General features: G+C 44.5%; 3 protein-coding genes and 1 pseudogene across 7 annotated transcripts in view; all 4 read left to right on the forward strand.

Moving 5' to 3' along the window:
* The first annotated feature begins 838 nt into the window (after positions 1–838).
* abhd10b (abhydrolase domain containing 10, depalmitoylase b) lies at positions 839–8,328 on the forward strand. Its single transcript, XM_021620272.2, has 5 exons — positions 839–995; positions 2,021–2,204; positions 2,471–2,582; positions 7,211–7,348; positions 7,521–8,328. The coding sequence occupies exons 1-5, from the start codon at positions 872–874 to the stop codon at positions 7,860–7,862; spliced, it is 900 nt and encodes a 299-aa protein (XP_021475947.1). The 5' UTR covers positions 839–871; the 3' UTR covers positions 7,863–8,328.
* A 1,372-nt stretch (positions 8,329–9,700) lies between these two features.
* Positions 9,701–13,440, forward strand: tagln3b (transgelin 3b). 2 transcript variants are annotated; one of them, XM_021620273.2, is made up of 5 exons: positions 9,701–9,920; positions 10,742–11,020; positions 11,252–11,426; positions 11,871–11,973; positions 12,086–13,440. In XM_021620273.2, the coding sequence occupies exons 2-5, from the start codon at positions 10,841–10,843 to the stop codon at positions 12,225–12,227; spliced, it is 600 nt and encodes a 199-aa protein (XP_021475948.1). In that variant the 5' UTR covers positions 9,701–9,920; positions 10,742–10,840; the 3' UTR covers positions 12,228–13,440. The 2 variants fall into 2 exon arrangements, with proteins under 2 accessions (XP_021475948.1, XP_036790875.1); XM_036934980.1 differs by lacking the exon at positions 9,701–9,920 and adding an exon at positions 10,235–10,530.
* Positions 13,441–14,521: 1,081 nt separating this feature from the next.
* LOC110536556 lies at positions 14,522–15,651 on the forward strand (annotated as a pseudogene).
* A 617-nt stretch (positions 15,652–16,268) lies between these two features.
* Positions 16,269–17,577, forward strand: part of spata13 (spermatogenesis associated 13) — a 35,205-nt gene continuing 33,896 nt past the window's right edge. For all 4 annotated transcript variants that reach the window (XM_036934984.1, XM_036934981.1, XM_036934982.1 and 1 more), the window contains exon 1: positions 16,269–16,854. Coding sequence is in view for 3 of the 4 variants with exons in the window: in XM_036934981.1 (XP_036790876.1) it covers positions 16,846–16,854 (9 nt within the window). In the remaining variant the exon portion in view is untranslated. The remainder of the gene's footprint in view (positions 16,855–17,577) is intronic.

Genomic DNA, 17,577 nt, shown 5'->3' on the forward strand with positions numbered 1-17,577 from the left:
TCATGAAAGGCTTAATTGAACCATTTGCCTACCAGTACATACAGGTCTCCTCATGGACTTGGATGGCATCCTGTATATACCATTCTACAGGATTCTACATGTAGTCATTTTCCTGAATTATAAATTGTAGGCTATTGTGGATTTATGGACAGGTGCAATAGCCTATCTCAAGCTCTTATACCAAACCCAAAGACCCAGAGATGAACGTTTACCACATACAGAGAGATTGGGAGATGTCCTTGAAACAGGAAAATTAACCCAGGGTGCATGTACAACACACACAGGCGGTGTCAGAGGAAGGCCCTAAAAATTGTCAAAGACTCCAGCCGACCTAGTCATAGACTGTTCTCTCTGCTACCGCACGGCAAGTGGTACCGGAGCGCCAAGTCTAGGTCCAACAGGTTTCTTAACAGCTTCTACCCCCAAGCCATAAGACTCCTGAACAGCTAATCAAATGGCTACCAAGACTATTTGCATTGTCCCACCCCATTTTTGTAGGCTGCTGCTACTCTCTGATTATTATCTATGCATAGTCACTTTAACTCGACCTACATGTACATATTACCTCAATTAACCTGTGCCCCTGCACATTGACTCTGTACTTATACCCCTTGTATGTAGCCTCGCTACTGTTATTTTACTGCTTCTCTTTAACTATTTGTTAATTTTATGTTTTGCTTATCTATTTTTTCTTACTTAATACTTATTTTTCTTAAAGCTACATTGTTGGTTAAGGGCTTGTAAGTAAGCATTCACTGTAAGGTCTGCACCTGTTTTATTCGGTGAATGTGACTATTACAATTTGATTTCATTAGGGACATCCGTTGTAAAAGAATAACGATCCGTCTGGCAACATTGGTATTCTCGCGATATGTTTTCAGTGGGTGGGAAAGCCAGAAATATGGCAGCCGTCGTGCTGAGGTCCTGCCGCAAAGGACTTTCTCACATTTTGAAGAATGGAGGAGTCGCTACTATCTTGCCAAAGACTTTGGGAGGTGAGTATGATACTGCAGTTCACAATGTAACGATTTCACTGGAAAATGTATAGGCTACGGAATTATGCCGCGTTCAAAACAACTGGGAACTCGGAAAAATACGAGGTCAAATCATTACATCAGTGATGTTCAGCTTGGAAAGTCAAAGCTCTAGAAAGAGGCTCGAGTTATCGAGTTGGAGTTCTGAGTTGGATGACCGTTCAAAATATTTGTCCCAGTTGGAGGTCGTTGTTTTCGAGGTCCCAGTTGTCTGTACGCTCGGAAGTCAGATGTTTCCAGTTGTTTTGAACGCGGCATTAAAAGGTACAGGTGGGGGGAGTGGCAGAGGCAGGACCCGTCATCTGAATGTATTGGTTAGCTCGTGCGCATATAAACTGCGCAGCATCTGCGCATATTCTAAGATCTCGCACATTGGTGGTAGGAATACTCTTCCGAGCGGCGCTATACCGGACTGTTCATATGTTGTTGAGATTTGGTAAGGCGCACTCACAACAAAAAAACGGATTATTCAACATGAGCGTGTTTGCAGGGCACAGTTTTCCAGTTTTAAAACGCAGGGTAGCCAAGTTTTTAGACCATACAATTAATGCAAATGCTGGTAAATTAAGTATAGCTTTTATCAAACCATTTAGTTTTAATGTTCTAGATGGTAATGGTATTCTAATGTTCTCTTTCTTGTATTGAGGTAAGTAACACAATTTTCTACTTGCATTGCGTCATAGGCTACTCCATATCTGTCTCTGTTCAGTCAGTTTGACTCACTGGTAATGATGTCAACAATGACTTGCCCCACAGCACTGGCCCAGTTCTATTTTCAAAATATTACATAAGACTGCCATAGCTGATCATTCCTTGCCTTGACTTCATGTTGATTTTATCCTTCAAGAGTATTGCATGAATCACCCATATAAAACCTACAATTTTACAAGACCCACTCCATTTTCATCTTTTGCATTAAATAACTTTTTATAAGTGTGTGTGTGTGTGTGTGTGTGTGTGTGTGTGTGTGTGTGTGTGTCCTACAGGGGTGAGACAGAAGTCCTATGTGCAGTATGTGACAAGGCCAGAGCTCCCTAAGCTGGCCTACCGCAGGGTAAAGGGGAAGAGTCCAGGCGTGGTCTTCCTGCCTGGGTATGGATCCAACATGAACGGCCTGAAAGCTGAGGCCCTGGAGGAGTTCTGCAGGTCACTAGGACATTCATACCTAAGGTACTGTACATTACACGGTCTCCTTAAGGCCATGCAAATGTAATTTAAGACCCTAAGGCCATACACATGAGGTTCATTACCTGAATAGAGTCCCTAGCCTATATGTTAGGTATGTTATGCAAATAGACCACCCTCTAACGTATGTTACTCAAATAGATTCTGTACTTTCTTTGAATTATTATGCTAGCATAGTACATATTGTCAGACGTTTAATTGTATTTCTAACAGTGGTCCTCCAGGCTCATGTTGTGTTTGTGTTTCCCCAGGTTTGACTACACTGGCCATGGGTTATCAGAAGGGGTGTTAACTGACGGGACCATCGGCACCTGGAAGAAAGACGTTCTCTTTGTGTTGGATGAACTAGCAGAGGGCCCACAGGTGAACTAACTCTCTACTGGTGGATCTAGAATCATTTCTATACTAGCCTTTAGATAACCCTAATATCCATATGCATGTATTTATATATGCATTTATTGTGATTCCAATTCGTATTTGATTGGATTTTTGGGAAATGTTTCATGTATCTGTTTAAGAGCTAAATAATAGTTTGACTTTATAACCCAGTTATAGATCGTCCCATTATAGACCGTCCCGTTATAACCAAATTATAGACCGTCCCGTTATAACCCAGTTATAGACCGTCCCGTTATAACCCAGTTATAGACCGTCCCGTTATAACCCAGTTATAGACCGTCCCGTTATAACCCAGTTATAGACCGTCCCGTTATAACCCAGTTATAGACCGTCCCGTTATAACCCAATTATAGACCGTCCCGTTATAACCCAGTTATAGACCGTCCCGTTATAACCCAGTTATAGACCGTCCCGTTATAGACCGTCCTGTTATAACCCAGTTAGACCGTCCCGTTATAACCCAGTTATAGACCGTCCCGTTATAACCCAGTTATAGACCGTCCCGTTATAACCCAGTTATAGACCGTCCCGTTATAACCCAGTTATAGACCGTCCCGTTATAACCCAGTTATAGACCGTCCCGTTATAACCCAGGTATAGACCGTCCCGTTATAACCCAGGTATAGACCGTCCCGTTATAGACCGTTTCGTTATAACCCAGGTATAGACCGTCCCGTTATGGACCGTATCGTTATAACCAGTTATATACCGTCCCGTTATAGACCATACCGTTATAACCCGTTATAGACCGTCCCCTTATAACCCAGGTATAGACCGTCCCGTTATAGACCGTCCCGTTATAGACCGTCCCATTATAACCCAGGTATAGACCGTCCCGTTATAACCCAGTTATAGACCGTCCCCTTATAACCCAGTTATAGACCGTCCCGTTATAACCCAGGTATAGACCGTCCCGTTATAGACCGTTTCGTTATAACCCAGGTATAGACCGTCCCGTTATGGACCGTATCGTTATAACCAGTTATATACCGTCCCGTTATAGACCATACCGTTATAACCCGTTATAGACCGTCCCCTTATAACCCAGGTATAGACCGTCCCGTTATAGACCGTCCCGTTATAGACCGTCCCGTTATAACCCAGGTATAGACCGTCCCGTTATAACCCAGTTATAGACCGTCCCCTTATAACCCAGTTATAGACCGTCCCGTTATAACCCAGGTATAGACCGTCCCGTTATAACCCGTTATAGACCGTCCCCTTATAACCCAGGTATAGACCGTCCCGTTATAGACCGTCCCGTTATAACCCAGGCATAGACCGTCCCGTTATAGACCGTCCCGTTATAACCCAGGTATAGACCGTCCCGTTATAACCCAGGTATAGACCGTTCCGTTATAACCCAGGTATAGACCGTCCCGTTATAGACCGTCCTGTTATAACCCAGTTAGACCGTCCTGTTATAACCCAGTTAGACCGTCCTGTTATAACCCAGTTATAGACCGTCCCATTATAGACCGTCCTGTTATAACCCAGTTAAAGACCGCCCCGTTATAGACCGTTCCGTTACAACCCAGTTATAGACCGTTCCTTTATAACCCAGGTATAGACCGTCCCGTTATAGACCGTTCCGTTATAACCCAGGTATAGACCGTCCCGTTATAGACCGTCCTGTTATAACCCAGGTATAGACCGTCCCGTTATAGACTGTTCCGTTATAACCCAGTTATAGACCGTCCCGTTATAGACCGTCCCGTTATAACCCAGGTATAGACCGTCCCGTTATAACCCAGGTATAGACCGTCCCGTTATAACCCAGGTATAGACCGTCCCGTTATAACCCAGGTATAGACCGTCCCGTTATAGACCGTCCCATTATAACCCAGTTATAGACCGTCCCGTTATAACCCAGTTATAGACCGTCCCGTTATTACCCAGGTATAGACCGTCCCGTTATAACCCAGTTATAGACCGTCCCGTTATAACCCAGGTATAGACCGTCCCGTTATAACCCAGGTATAGACCGTCCCGTTATAACCCAGTTATAGACCATCCCGTTATAACCCAGTTATAGACCGTCCCGTTATAACCCAAGTATAGACCCTCCTGTTATAACCCAGTTATAGAATGTTCCTTCAATGACATTGATATTTAAAAATATGTTCTGTCAGTTTTACCCTCCATAATAGTTATTACATTTGTGGTGTAATAGTTAGAATCTGTTTTTTTTTTTTTAAAGAAGGGGGGAGATTCTCTCTGAATGCTCCAAGACAGCCACTTCTCCTCAGTAGTCATAATTGATGCTTCCACCTTGTGCTATTTTTTGGGTGGATAGTTTTCAAAACCTATGAAGATGTCCAGTGAAAGCAGAAATGCAATTTGTTGACAACACAGTACATTATCCCGAATGCTCATCAATAAAAATGTCTGTTAAATTCGCTGCTCTGTTTAGCTTGTTTACAGCGAGTTATTTAATAGGGAACTGTCGGAGGTGCTCTCGTATTGTTACATCATCAAAATTCAGATAATTAAGGCGCTAACATGGCAGCCATTCTAAAACCTGGCCGAACTCTGTGCATTTGGAAAGTTCTTCTTTTCTCCACATTTTGTTACATTACAGCCTTATTCTAAAATGGATTAAATTGATGAGGGAAAAAAACAATCTACACAGAACATCCCATAATAACAAAGCAAAAACAGGTTTTTGGACATTTTAGCAAATGTATTAAAAATGATATCACATTTAAATAAGTATTCAGACCCTTTACTCAGTACTTTGTTGAAGTACCTTTGGCAGCGATTACAGCCTCAAGTCGTTTTGGGTATGATGCTACAAGCTTGGCACCTGTATTTGGGGAGTTTCTCCCATTCTTCACTGCAGAGCCTCTCAAGCTCTGTCCGGTTGGATGGGGCGCTTCGCTGAGATGTTCGATCAGGTTCAAGTCCAGGCTGTGGCTGGCTACTCGAGGGCATTCAGAGACTTGTCCCGAAGCAACTCCTGCATGGTCTTGGCTGTGTGCTTAGGGTCGTTATCCTGTTGGAAGGTGAATCTTCACCCCCAGTCTGAGGTCCTGAGCACTCTGGAGCTGATTTTCATCAAGGATCTCTCAGTACTTTGCTCCGTTCATCTATCCCTTGTTTCTGACTAGTCTCCCTGTCCCTGCTGCTGAAAAACATCCCCACAGCATGATGCTGCCACCACCATGCTTCATCAGAGGGATGGTGCCAGGTTTCCTCCAGAGTTCATTCTTGGTTTCATCAGACCAGAGAATCTAGTTTCTCATGGTCTGAGAGTCCTTTAGGTGCCTTCTGGCAAACTCCATGTGGGCTGTCATGTGCCTTTTACTGAGGAGTGGCTTCCGTCTGGCCACTCTACCATAAAGGCCTGATATGGTTCTGCAGAGATGGTTGTCCTTCTGGAAGGTTCTCCAATCTCCACAGAGGAACTCTAGAGCTCTGTTGGAGTGGCCATTGGGTTCTTGGTCACCTCGCTGACCAAGGCCCTTCTCCCCCAGTTACTCAGTTTGGTCGGGTGGCCAGCTCTAGGAAGAGTCTGGGTGGTTCCAAACTTCTTCCACTTAAGAATGATGGAGGCCACTGTGTTCTTGTGGACCTTCATTGCTGCAGACATTTTTTGTCATTCCCCAGAGCTGTGCCTAGACACAATCCTGTCTCCGATCTCAACGGACAATTCCTTTCAACTCATGGCTTAGTTTTTGCTTTGACAGACACTGTCAACTGTGGGAGCTTCTATAGACAGGTGTGTGCCTTTCCAAATCATGTCCAATCAATTGAATTTACCACAGGTGGAGTCCAATCAAGTTATAGAAATATCTCAAGGATAATCAATGGAAACAGGATGCACATGAGCTCAATTTTGAATCCCATTGCAAAGGGTCTGAATACTTATGTAAATAATGTATTTCTCCTATTTTTAATACATTTGCAAACATTTCTAAACACCTTTTTTTACTTTATCATTCTGTGGTATTGTGTGTAGATTAATGAGTACTTCATTTGATTTGATCTATTTTAGAATAAGGCTGTAATGTAAGAAAATGTGGAATAGGTCAGGGCGTCTGAATATTTCTGTAAGCACTGTATACACTGTATTTGACTCTGCTGTGGTGTTTTTAGTGACACATGTTTCCACAAGGGGGCACTGTGTCACACAAATGTAATAGCATCACACCACCATGTAAAGTTCACACCATTCAATCATTATGAGAGTATCATAGCCTCCATGCCAGGATTCAATGCTGTCTTAGTCATTAATCAGACACACAGCTAGTGAATGACACCATTAGCAGGGCCAGACTCACCAATGGCTGATATTACTCCCAATGTGCCTGTGATGATGATTTACAGTCAAGGTTAGGACTATATGTTGTGGTTACGATTAGTGGTTAGAATCACATTTGTGTTTACAAACTGCTGTTCTTCTGTCCATTGTAGCGCTTGCTAGATACTGTCACACATGGTGCTTCTCTACAGAGTCAGTTCAAATGGAAGAGAGGAGACAAGCAAAACAATTCATATTAAACTATTGGTGTTTCTATGTACCATTGCTCCCTATCTTAGGTCTAGGCATCTTTAATGTAACCATGTCTTTCCCCATGGTCTCCGTTTAGATCATGGTGGGGTCCAGTATGGGCAGCTGGCTCATGCTGTTGGCAGCTATCGCCAGGCCGGAGAAGACTGCGGCTCTGGTGGGGATCTCCACGGCAGCAGACCATGTCGTCACAGCCTTCAAGTCAATGTCTCTAGAGGTGAGAGAGGACATCATGAAATAAACCCTGGATTACTATGAATGACATTAACTAATGTCAATTCCATTTCTATTCAGGCAATTCAGGCATGTTGTTAATTGAAATTCAATCATCTGTGTGAATGTCAATTCATTTTTAGATTTAAAATATATTTGATCCCATTTCACCACAGGTGCGTAAGGAGATTGAAGAGAAGGGCGTGCTGACGATGCCCAGCAAGCACAGAGAGGAGGGCGTCTACACATTCACCATGGACTTCCTGAAGGAGGCGGAGAACCACTGTGTCCTCCAGAGCCCCATCCCCATCACCTGCCCCGTGAGGCTCATCCACGGCCTGAAGGATGACGACGTGCCCTGGCACATCTCCATGCAAGTGGCCCAGCGCGTCCTCAGCCCAGACGTGGACGTCATCCTCCGCCGCCACGGTCAGCACCGCATGGCCGAGAAGGACGACATCAAGCTCATGGTCTACACCATCGACGACCTCATAGACAAGCTGACCACACTCGTTTGAGTCGGTGGAAGGGTTAGGGAAGGGGGGGTGAGTTGGAAATCCATCCCCCCATTGGAGCTGCTCCTACCTCCCAGCCATATAAGATCCCTTTATCCCAGCTCTCCCACTCTCCCCTTACCCTTCCTCCCAGTCTGCCCCTGGTCAGTGTATCCTAATTATGCTGTTACAAAGAGAAGGAGAGAAACGAGGATCACCGAAAGTACAAACTGATGGAACGAGGAGCACGTCTGTCAATAACCTCAGCCAGGTTCTTGATGTGTGCCTTGGGGAGGGAGTGTGACTTTTACTAGTTCCAGTTTACTCTGTGCAGTGTTGTTTTGGTCAAGCTTTCTATGGGCCATGCTGCCACTGCTGCTGCTGTTTGGTTGACAGAACATGCTGGTCCTTTTGCCAGACCCCAATAGTTTTCCTGTGCCTTTTTACCACGTCTCACCCCGTTGGGCCAATAAAGCCTCTGCACACCAGAGTGGAGTGCACGTCTCGTCTGTTACTGTGCATGCAGATATATGAGCTGTTATTGAGTTAATACAATCCACACAAACGACGAGCTCCGTCAAACTGCCTCCTATGCAGAAGCACTGTGACATCGTCTTTTCGGTAGGACTGAGCATCACACTATCTCAAAATAGCAAAAGAAAACCCTTCAAGTTCAGAGGAAACTTCAAATAAAGGTTAATACTATGAGCGCCACATCCCAGAGGGACGACATGTTCAACTAACCACCAAACATTGCCTTGTTTCATTTATTTTCATAATATACATCCCATTGGTTTGGTGTAATGAAATGCCTGGCCCGGTTGGAGCCAATGGGCTGTTGATTAGTATGTTGTTGGTCATTGGACTGTGTTCAATGGGGCAGAAAGCCAGACCTGCTGCAGCAGATGCAGTAACTCTCTCTGACCCTCTAACTGCTGCTCTGACCTTTCACTCTTAGACAGAATATATGCAATCAGTCACCTCCGCATCACAACACCAACTGGGTGACATCACTCAAACATATGCATGCATCAGGGAGTAAGAAAATCCTGCCTGGGTTATGTTTAATATAGATCACTGAGTAACTGACTAATATGTAGAGACAAGGGCTGGAAATGCCAACACACAGAGTGATGGTGAGAATACTACTGAAGTTATTTTAGCCTGACAGTCAAAGGATACAGTAGTATAGCAATGACATGTTCAAAAGCCTTTCTGATATTCAGACATTCTAGAAAAGCATGAATCTCTATTTCCTGTATTTCAATGTTGTCTAGAGACTTTTTCCAGTCTGTGATGCATGTTGTCATATCAGTACTGTAGAGTACACCGCACCCAGCCTCTCTTTCCAGATCTATCTGGTGTCCACTTCTGTAACTGTAACCCAATTAAAGCAGAGCAATGGCTCTCATTATTGAAACTGAGAGGCAACAGCCACTAACAGGCTGTTCTGTGCCTTCCAAATCTGCAGAAACATTTAAGATAGATGTAAGGGTGAAAATATTTGGTTTCTCTTCTGTAACTATTGATTCTGCACTCCATCAGGTGCATTGTTGTAGCAGCAACTAGTGAGGATCCTAATAAAATAATACATACGCGAGTAGTAAGGACAAATACATCAACAATGAGAAGTGAACACTTTATGTCATGCACCTTTTGGAAATCACCTTTCTTAGCTGGGTTGGGGATGGGGGAGGGGGACATACCCTGCCTTAACTGGGGCCAGGACCCACCTTTGCTGGCTGGGACTCTCCTTGCCTTAGCTGGCTGGGGCCTGGGGACTCGCCTTGCCTTAGCTGGCTGGGGCCTGGGGACTCGCCTTGCCTTGCCTTGCTGTCCACATCCTATTGTTTCTGCTGTCCTGTCTCATTCTGAATGAGACATCTCGAGGGAGCCTCCTCGTGGCGCCCGCACATATAAAACCAGTGGTTTGCAACTCCCCGACACTGAGTCCAGCCTCGCCCCACGCACGCGTCACCGCTTAATGCATGCTTCAGCAGTTCAGCATCCTCTGCCCCGACCAGCTCAGCGGAATTAACCGCACAACAGCTACCGGACAAAATAACTCTCCTCTTCTTTATAGTAAGTGTACCCAGAGCTTTTATTCATCATTATTTATTCAGAGCATGAAACGTTAGTTTCAAAATATATATATATTTGTGGATTAATAATTAAACGTCACTGCTAGTTTATTCAATTTCAAAGGGGCTATTACGAACATGTGCATGATTAAAAAATATAATCTTGCCTTCCTAATTTCTAAATCAGTTTTATTGTGACAAAAGTTACGCTTTTTTTTCGCGTTCATAGTTGGCTACACAATCAATGCAATGCGATTGCTTTTCGATTTTATGCTCATCCCTAGGCTACCATAGGCTACCTCATTAGAATGTGCGTGTCCCTGTGCAGGACGGGTGCCAAGGACCACACCCATTCCGGCAAGTGCTCTGGTTCTCTGGGGATGTGCCTGTCCTGTAAGGGACACAGTTGCCATTAGGGAGAAAGCAGAGGATGGAGTGTGAGGAAAGGACGTGAAATTAGGAAAACAACAGGTGATGCAGTTTATGATAGAAAAACGACGACAGGTAGACTAATGGTTAAAAGCGTTGGGCCAGTAAGCGAAAAGTTCGAATCCCGAGCCGATTAGGTGAAAAACCTTATATTGAGCAAGGCACTAACCCTAATTTATCATGTAAGTCGGTCTGGATAAGAGTGTATTTTAAATGACTAAAATGTACAAAAAAAAATAAACAATTAAGAAATGCTGGCTCAGAATGAACAAAGTGACTACTATGAAGCCTATGCATCATTTATGGCTCTGATGTCAATAACTGGACTTTAATACAAACATTATATTGCTTGACAATGTTCAGTTTTGTACATGATGTATTGTTTTTGTACAGCAGGTGCAGGCTGCCAGTGCTGAAACTGCTCCAGGGTGTTGGTCAGCAGAGCTGCAGACTACTTGTCCGTCTGTCTGGGTGAGCAGGACAGAAGGAGCAATGGCTAACAGGGGACCCAGTTACGGGCTGAGCAAGGAGGTGCAGGAGAAGATAGAGCTGAAGTATAATCTAGACTTGGAGGCCCGGCTGGTGGACTGGATCGTAGCTCAGTGTGGGGGGAACCTGGAGAGACCACAGCCAGGCAGACAGAACTTCCAGACATGGCTGATGGATGGAACAGTGAGTCGGCATGACAATGAACAAGCTCAATAAGATTGACTGGACTGCAGTCATTGATAGAGGACGATCGCTTATACAAGCTAACAATGAGACCAATTTATGCTTACCTCTGCTTTGTTTCTCTCTCCCTCTTTTCCTTGACGAATCTCTTCCTTTCTCCCTCTCTACTTACCTTCTTTATCCATGTATCTGTATTCCTCTTACTCCCCTGTTCTCTTCTCCTCCCTGTAGATTCTCTGTAGGCTCATCAATAGCCTGTACCCGCGTGGTAAGGAGCCAATCAAGAAGATTCTGGAGACACAGATGGCCTTTAAGCAGATGGAGAAGATCTCCCAGTTCCTGCAGGCAGCAGAGGTCTACGGAGTCATCACCACAGACATCTTCCAGACCGTGGACCTGTGGGAAGGTGGGCTGCACGTTCACTGACACATATCATGTCTCCATACATCCATGTGACATTGACATGCATGTCCAATTACGGGGACTCTCACAGTCTTGTCTCTGCTGAGCTCTTTCTGCCTGTACAGTACCTTCAATACTCACATTACATTTACAAGAGCCTGTATAGTCTGGGAGCCAGTCTGTTTCTGCTAACATTCCGCTCATTGTACTCCGTGTCATATGACACAGAGGGGCAGGAAGTGGAATGATAGCTAAACAGACTGGTTGGTATCCAGGCTATTTATAGTCCACTATATGGGTGATACTCCATGGAGACATTGAAATACTTTTTGACATATGACTCAAGAGGTAGCTGTGTTTAAAGTTTGTTTTATTTGGAACCTGTTTGCCTGTTCTTTGCTGTCTGGGTGTGATCCAGTGTTTGTGAGGACTGTTGCTATGGTTACAGGGAAGGATATGGCCGCAGTGCAGAGAACCCTGATGGCCCTAGGTAGTGTCGCCCTCACCAAGGACGATGGACATTACCGTGGCGACCGCGACTGGTTCCACAGGTAATGGACTGGCCACGACCCCTTACTTGGAAAACTCTGTGGCAGTGTTATCTTAATGTTGTGTGAGTGTTGTTCTATGTCTCAACTGTCCTGTCTGTCCTGGCCTGTGTAGGAAAGCCCAGGGTTACCGGCGAGAGTTCTCTGAGGACCAGCTTCGTCAAGGCCAGAGTCTGATTGGTCTGCAGATGGGAAGCAACCGCGGGGCCTCTCAGTCTGGCATGACAGGCTACGGATCGCACCGCCAGATCATGTAGAGACACCAGCCAGCCGCTCAGCCAGCTGCCAGCCTCTCCCTCTGCATGGCTGTGTACTCCAGAAGAAAGCTCCATCACGCCCCTGGAACCTCATGATATGACCCAACCACTTTTCCCCCTTCCCCAGAAGCACTAGCAAATCACACGAGCACACACATACACACACACACACACACACACACACACACACACATGCTTTTACTGTTCATCCTCAACCCAAACAGAGTGCTCCTTATACCCCAACCACAATTCTATAGACCTCAGTGCTTTCTGCTTCCCCCACCCCCGCTCTCCATCCAAATGGTCCCACTCTCTCCATTCATATGGTCCCACTCTCTCCATCCATATGGTCCCACTCTCTCCATCCATATGGTCCCACTCTCTCCATCCATATGGTCCCACTCTCTCCATCCATATGGTCCCACTCTCTCCATCCATATGGTCCCACTCTCTCCATCCATATGGTCCCACTCTCTCCATCCATATGGTCCCACTCTCTCCATCCATATAGTCCTGCTAGCCATTCCCTTCAGTGGATGAAGTCTTCGTAATTCAGTCGGTACAGAGAACCCAAGATTGAAGTCATCCCTCTACAAAACAAGCAAATAGCATTTTACACTTCTAACAAATATTACAGCACGAAACGTTATAGCATGTTACATCTTTTAATTAACTGTTTGTTTGTATGTACAGTAGGTGTGTCTGAGTCATTGTATAGTCCTTTGGGAGGGTTTGCTATACCTCATGAAAAGTTTAATGTGTAACCGAATGGAACTCGGTGAACGATGAGGCCCCTGTGAAGACTTTGCGGTAACTTCTGTAACCAAATGACCATCACATTGTGCCTGGTTAATATAGTAAAGGGACCATAAACTATGCCTTGTATAAGAGACGCCACCCACCCTAATGCAGAGGAATTCATTGACCTAAATTCAGTTCTGTTTTTGTACTAACATTCTGTGCTGTGCATTTATTACTTATGTATAATTGATGTAATGTACTTGTATGTGCCCACTGTCCATGTGTGTTTCAGCCAATCCCATGATTGTTAAAGACCCACAGTATGAAAGTGACAGTAGGATCATTTTCAGGCCTGATATTGCTTGAATGTATTTTTTTCCCCTTCAATGTAATTTGTCATGTTTACATAAACAAATATGTTTATATCTGAATCATTGTGTGTAGAAAACATAATAAATTAGGTGAAAACTGATTCTGGAATCGTATTGTTTTTCTGATCTGTGAAATATACTAAAGTCATTGCTCTTGGACATCTATATCTTTGGTTTTCTAATATATATCCCAATGGATTTCCAGTATCAGGAAAGTATACCAGACTTCTAAGGAATGCTATCTGTGAAGATAGGAGAATGTTGTTTAAAACAATCACTCTTCCTAGGCATTCCGATGGGGGTAGTGACGGATGTAAAGGTTCTAGAACACTAGCTGGAAAGGTCAGAGTTTATGGCAATGGTCTAATTTATGGGGGCAAACATTTTAACAACATTGTTCTATTGATGTTTCAGATATAGAAGATAAACACATGAGGTAACATCTCCCCATCCGGAGTGTCTCTACTATTGTGTTCTGTTGCTAATGATTTCAGGCGCTAGCTAGGGGACGTTTTATCCTACTTTGACATTAAAAATGAAATCGATTAGGACAAATTGGGCATCCGATATTAATCTTGCTCTTTATCCCTGATACTCCCTGCACATTTTCATTTGATGACCTCATTCAAGAGGAGCTAGACAGCCACTCAAATTACTGTGCGGATGTAATAACCACAGGCCAGAATTGAAATCCTGCATGCATTGCTACAGGGAAGCAATACGGAACACCACCATTTTGTTGCCTTGCTAACATCCCTATGGTGATAGATACTGTACTCCCAGCACAGTCCAAGCTGGTCATTACAAATCCAGAGAATGGGGAGCGTTCTAGAAGGGGACAGGTGATATGGAACGGTGAGGGCTGGACAGACAGAATAAGTAACCTAAAATAGCCGTTATCCTTGTCGAACTAATGAGGCGGCTGGCTTGGTGATTTCACTAGCTTTTCAGTCCTTGGTAAAGTTTGTGTGGCCTTCTTTGGTGTCTTGGCTCTCCAAACATTCAGCTGTCTCCACCTCTGTTCATATGCATGTGTGTGTCTGTGCATGTATATGTGTGTGACTGTGTGGGTGTGCGTTGGACACAATGCGTTGCGCTGGATTACCCCACTCTTCTGTCTTGTGCATCTAGTGCTGAGAATACTCAATTGGAAGTCTTTGAAGCATTGGCCCTTGAGGGCCCATGATGGGTGTTAGACTCAGAGTCACTCTCTTGCTCCTCCTGCTGGCTGTGAGGTGCATAGCACATGAAGAATTCAAGAAGAACTTATGTGTTTGTGGATACCCAGGAATACCAGGAGACCCAGGCCACAACGGAATGCCAGGCCGAGATGGACGAGACGGGTTCAGAGGTGACAAGGGAGACCGAGGTAAGATAATGGCACAACCTCCTCTGCTAGATAAGTCTCAATTGAAATCAGCTTTTCTGGTCCCATGCTGATACATTTTTGAAAGTTCTTGGTCATTTTATTCATTAAAGGGGAAATCAGCATCACCGGACAAACAGGACAGAGTGGCCCCAAAGAAGACAAGGGGAGCTGGGTGAGACTGTATTTTATTTTATAATGAAAATACTTTGTACAGTTATCACCACTGGCTTTCTCTGACAAGCAGTATTAACATAATTCTATTATCCTTGTATCTGCAGGTACGGCTGGCCTGGCAGGAATCAAGGGAAAATGGGGTGAGAATGGAGAGAAGAGGCCACCGGGGAAGATGGGGCCCCAAGGAGTCTCAGGGCACATGGGCCTCAAGGAGATCAGGTTACCTGAGCGAGGCATCCAAGGGCCCTTGGGACCCCCAGGACGACCAGGTCCGAAGGGAGATCTCGGCCCCCCAGGGTTCAAAGGCAACATTGGTTACGACGGAGAGCAAGGGAATCAGGCGGCGAGACAGGGGACAAGGGGGAGAAGGGGGACACATCGGTTTAACCGAATACACCAAACTCCCACCGGAGAACATGCCGATCAGGTTCGACACGGTGATCTACAACAGGCAGAACCATTACGACTCACAGACCGGACGGTTCACCTGCGCTCTGGCTGGGGCCTACTACTTCACCTACCACATCACTGTGTTCTCCCGTGATGTAAAAGTAGCATTAGTGAGAAACGGGTTGAAGGATAACTACACGAGCAGTTATCCACACCATGGATAACTACACGAGCAGTGAGGACCAGGTAGCAGGCGGGGCTGTCCTGCACCTGAAGAAGGGGGACAAAGTGTGGCTGCAGATGGCTCTTTAACGGGCTGTTTGCTGATGAAGATGATGATACAACCTTCTCTGGGTTCCTGCTCTTCGGTGCAGATTAGGCCCACATGACTCAGTGAATTTGCTTATAGGATGTTACGTTGGAAATGATTACCACCTGTTATAGATGAATGTAGTAGCCTACAGTAATAAAACATGTTTTAATCAAATAGAAATAGAAATAACGTTTTTGTAATATTTTTATGCTACGGCTGATATAGCCTATTATTTAAGATCATATCTCCTCTGATAACTCACCAATCTGACAGATTTCATTTGACAAGTGTTATTGTATCTTGTTTGATTTCAATACCATAATATACAATGTAAAATCCCATTGACTGTCTTTAATTTACTACTCCTGTGTACAATGTGATATGCTGGCTACAATATTCATAAATCAATGTGTGGCAATAGGCTGTATCAGCTGGTGCAATGTCATGACTTCCTGGGTGCGGGAATGATTAGAAAACAGGATGAGCTTCGCAATACCACAAACTGGAAGATTATGTAATTGTTTTATAGGCATTCCAAATGTTGGTGCCAGAAATGAAGTCCAAAGACGTTAGCACTTATATATAATACACGGCTGTTTTTTCTCAATGGAGCGCAACCTGCTATGGGCGTGCTTTACTGCAGTGTTCACGTTCTGTTTAACTTGGCTCTCGGCGGTGAGGTCCTCTTGCGGTCAGACCACAAAATAATCAGTGCAAAACGTCCTTTGAGTAAATGTGGAACTCAAACTCCGCCCCCAAGCAATCACTGCAACAAGTGCACCGACGCCGTCCAGTAACGACAGCTCGAGCTCCAAAGAATCGACCAGCCTCTCACACTTGAGTACCAACGGATTTCTGAGTTTGTTTGAACCACTTTTATCATTTATCCACTTGTATACCCAACGGCAGATGCTTACTTGCCCGAAACCTTTTACAATTGAGTTTTCCGTTTTGTGAATATTTTAGAACTTCCCAGGTAGCAAACTCATGTTAGCCTACTGTTTCATGTTGCAAGGAGCGAAGTTAGCCATTTGTCTCGACATCTTGCAAGCCAGTTGAACCAGCAGCAGTAGCCTGCTACTTCCGACATGTTTTCGTGTGTAATCATCGATTGCAGGACCCAGCAGACCTTTGGACTTAAGTAGCTAGCTTGCTAACTAACCATTTTAGTAAAGCGTTGACCGAGGATGGCTAACTAATCAACAAAAACAGCTGCTACTCTGTTGATGACAAATATCGGTGGCACAGAACAACACGACTATGAGAAGGGTAAGCAAATGTGACCAACTTGCAGTTCAATGCCATATCAATTGTTCAATTGTAAAAAATGTATGACTTACATCAAACTGGTGAACTATTTTGATTTGTAGGATTTAAATGTGTCAGTCTATTGATCAAATTCGTTTGGGTTCTAGTATTGGTTTGTTTCTGTAACGTTAACGAAGAAAATAGGGGGGTCGTTGTAGTGCATTACTCCCCCGGTTGTTATAGTGATGTGGGGGATGCCAGGCACTTCTATAGAGGTGGAGAGGAGGGGTGGGGGCTCGGTCAACTACAAAGTAAGAGGTTTATGGCGAAAACATAAGTTAATTAAAAGCACAAATAAATAAGCACTTTTTCCTCGGGGGGTGTTTTGCTGGCTTACGCGGAAGAACTGTAACATAATCGCCTTTAACATGTCATTCTCCAGCTCTTTTTCACTTGAAAAATTCCCTGTTACTTATACTTCCTTTTCAGTATGGATTTGTAACAGTAGTAGATTGTTTCCCACTGAATGACATCTTTGTAGACTCGCAAACCCAACTGTCACGCGCCCGTACACCAGGGAGATGGAACCACAGAACAGTTCGACCTGTATAGATGGAGAGTTTTATTTAACTAGGCAAGTAAGGTTCTATCCTGCGTCAGGGGAGAACTCATATCTATCTGAACACATCACACAAACTTTGCATTTTCATTCCAGTGTTCCAGTATCCATATATTAACACGGGT

Source organism: Oncorhynchus mykiss, chromosome 11 (assembly GCF_013265735.2).
Source record: "Oncorhynchus mykiss isolate Arlee chromosome 11, USDA_OmykA_1.1, whole genome shotgun sequence".
Classification (NCBI taxonomy): Eukaryota; Metazoa; Chordata; class Actinopteri; order Salmoniformes; family Salmonidae; genus Oncorhynchus; species Oncorhynchus mykiss.

Excerpts from the sequence above, each read along its gene's own strand:
- abhd10b (XM_021620272.2), top strand. The coding sequence starts at position 872 with ATGTTTTCAGTGGGTGGGAAAGCCAGAAATATGGCAGCCGTCGTGCTG. Across the intron at positions 2,205-2,470 it reads CTAGGACATTCATACCTAAG|GTTTGACTACACTGGCCATG; the intron begins GTACTGTACATT and ends GTGTTTCCCCAG. Across the intron at positions 2,583-7,210 it reads AACTAGCAGAGGGCCCACAG|ATCATGGTGGGGTCCAGTAT; the intron begins GTGAACTAACTC and ends GTCTCCGTTTAG.
- tagln3b (XM_021620273.2), top strand. The coding sequence starts at position 10,841 with ATGGCTAACAGGGGACCCAGTTACGGGCTGAGCAAGGAGGTGCAGGAG. Across the intron at positions 11,021-11,251 it reads CATGGCTGATGGATGGAACA|ATTCTCTGTAGGCTCATCAA; the intron begins GTGAGTCGGCAT and ends TCCTCCCTGTAG. Across the intron at positions 11,427-11,870 it reads GACCGTGGACCTGTGGGAAG|GGAAGGATATGGCCGCAGTG; the intron begins GTGGGCTGCACG and ends CTATGGTTACAG.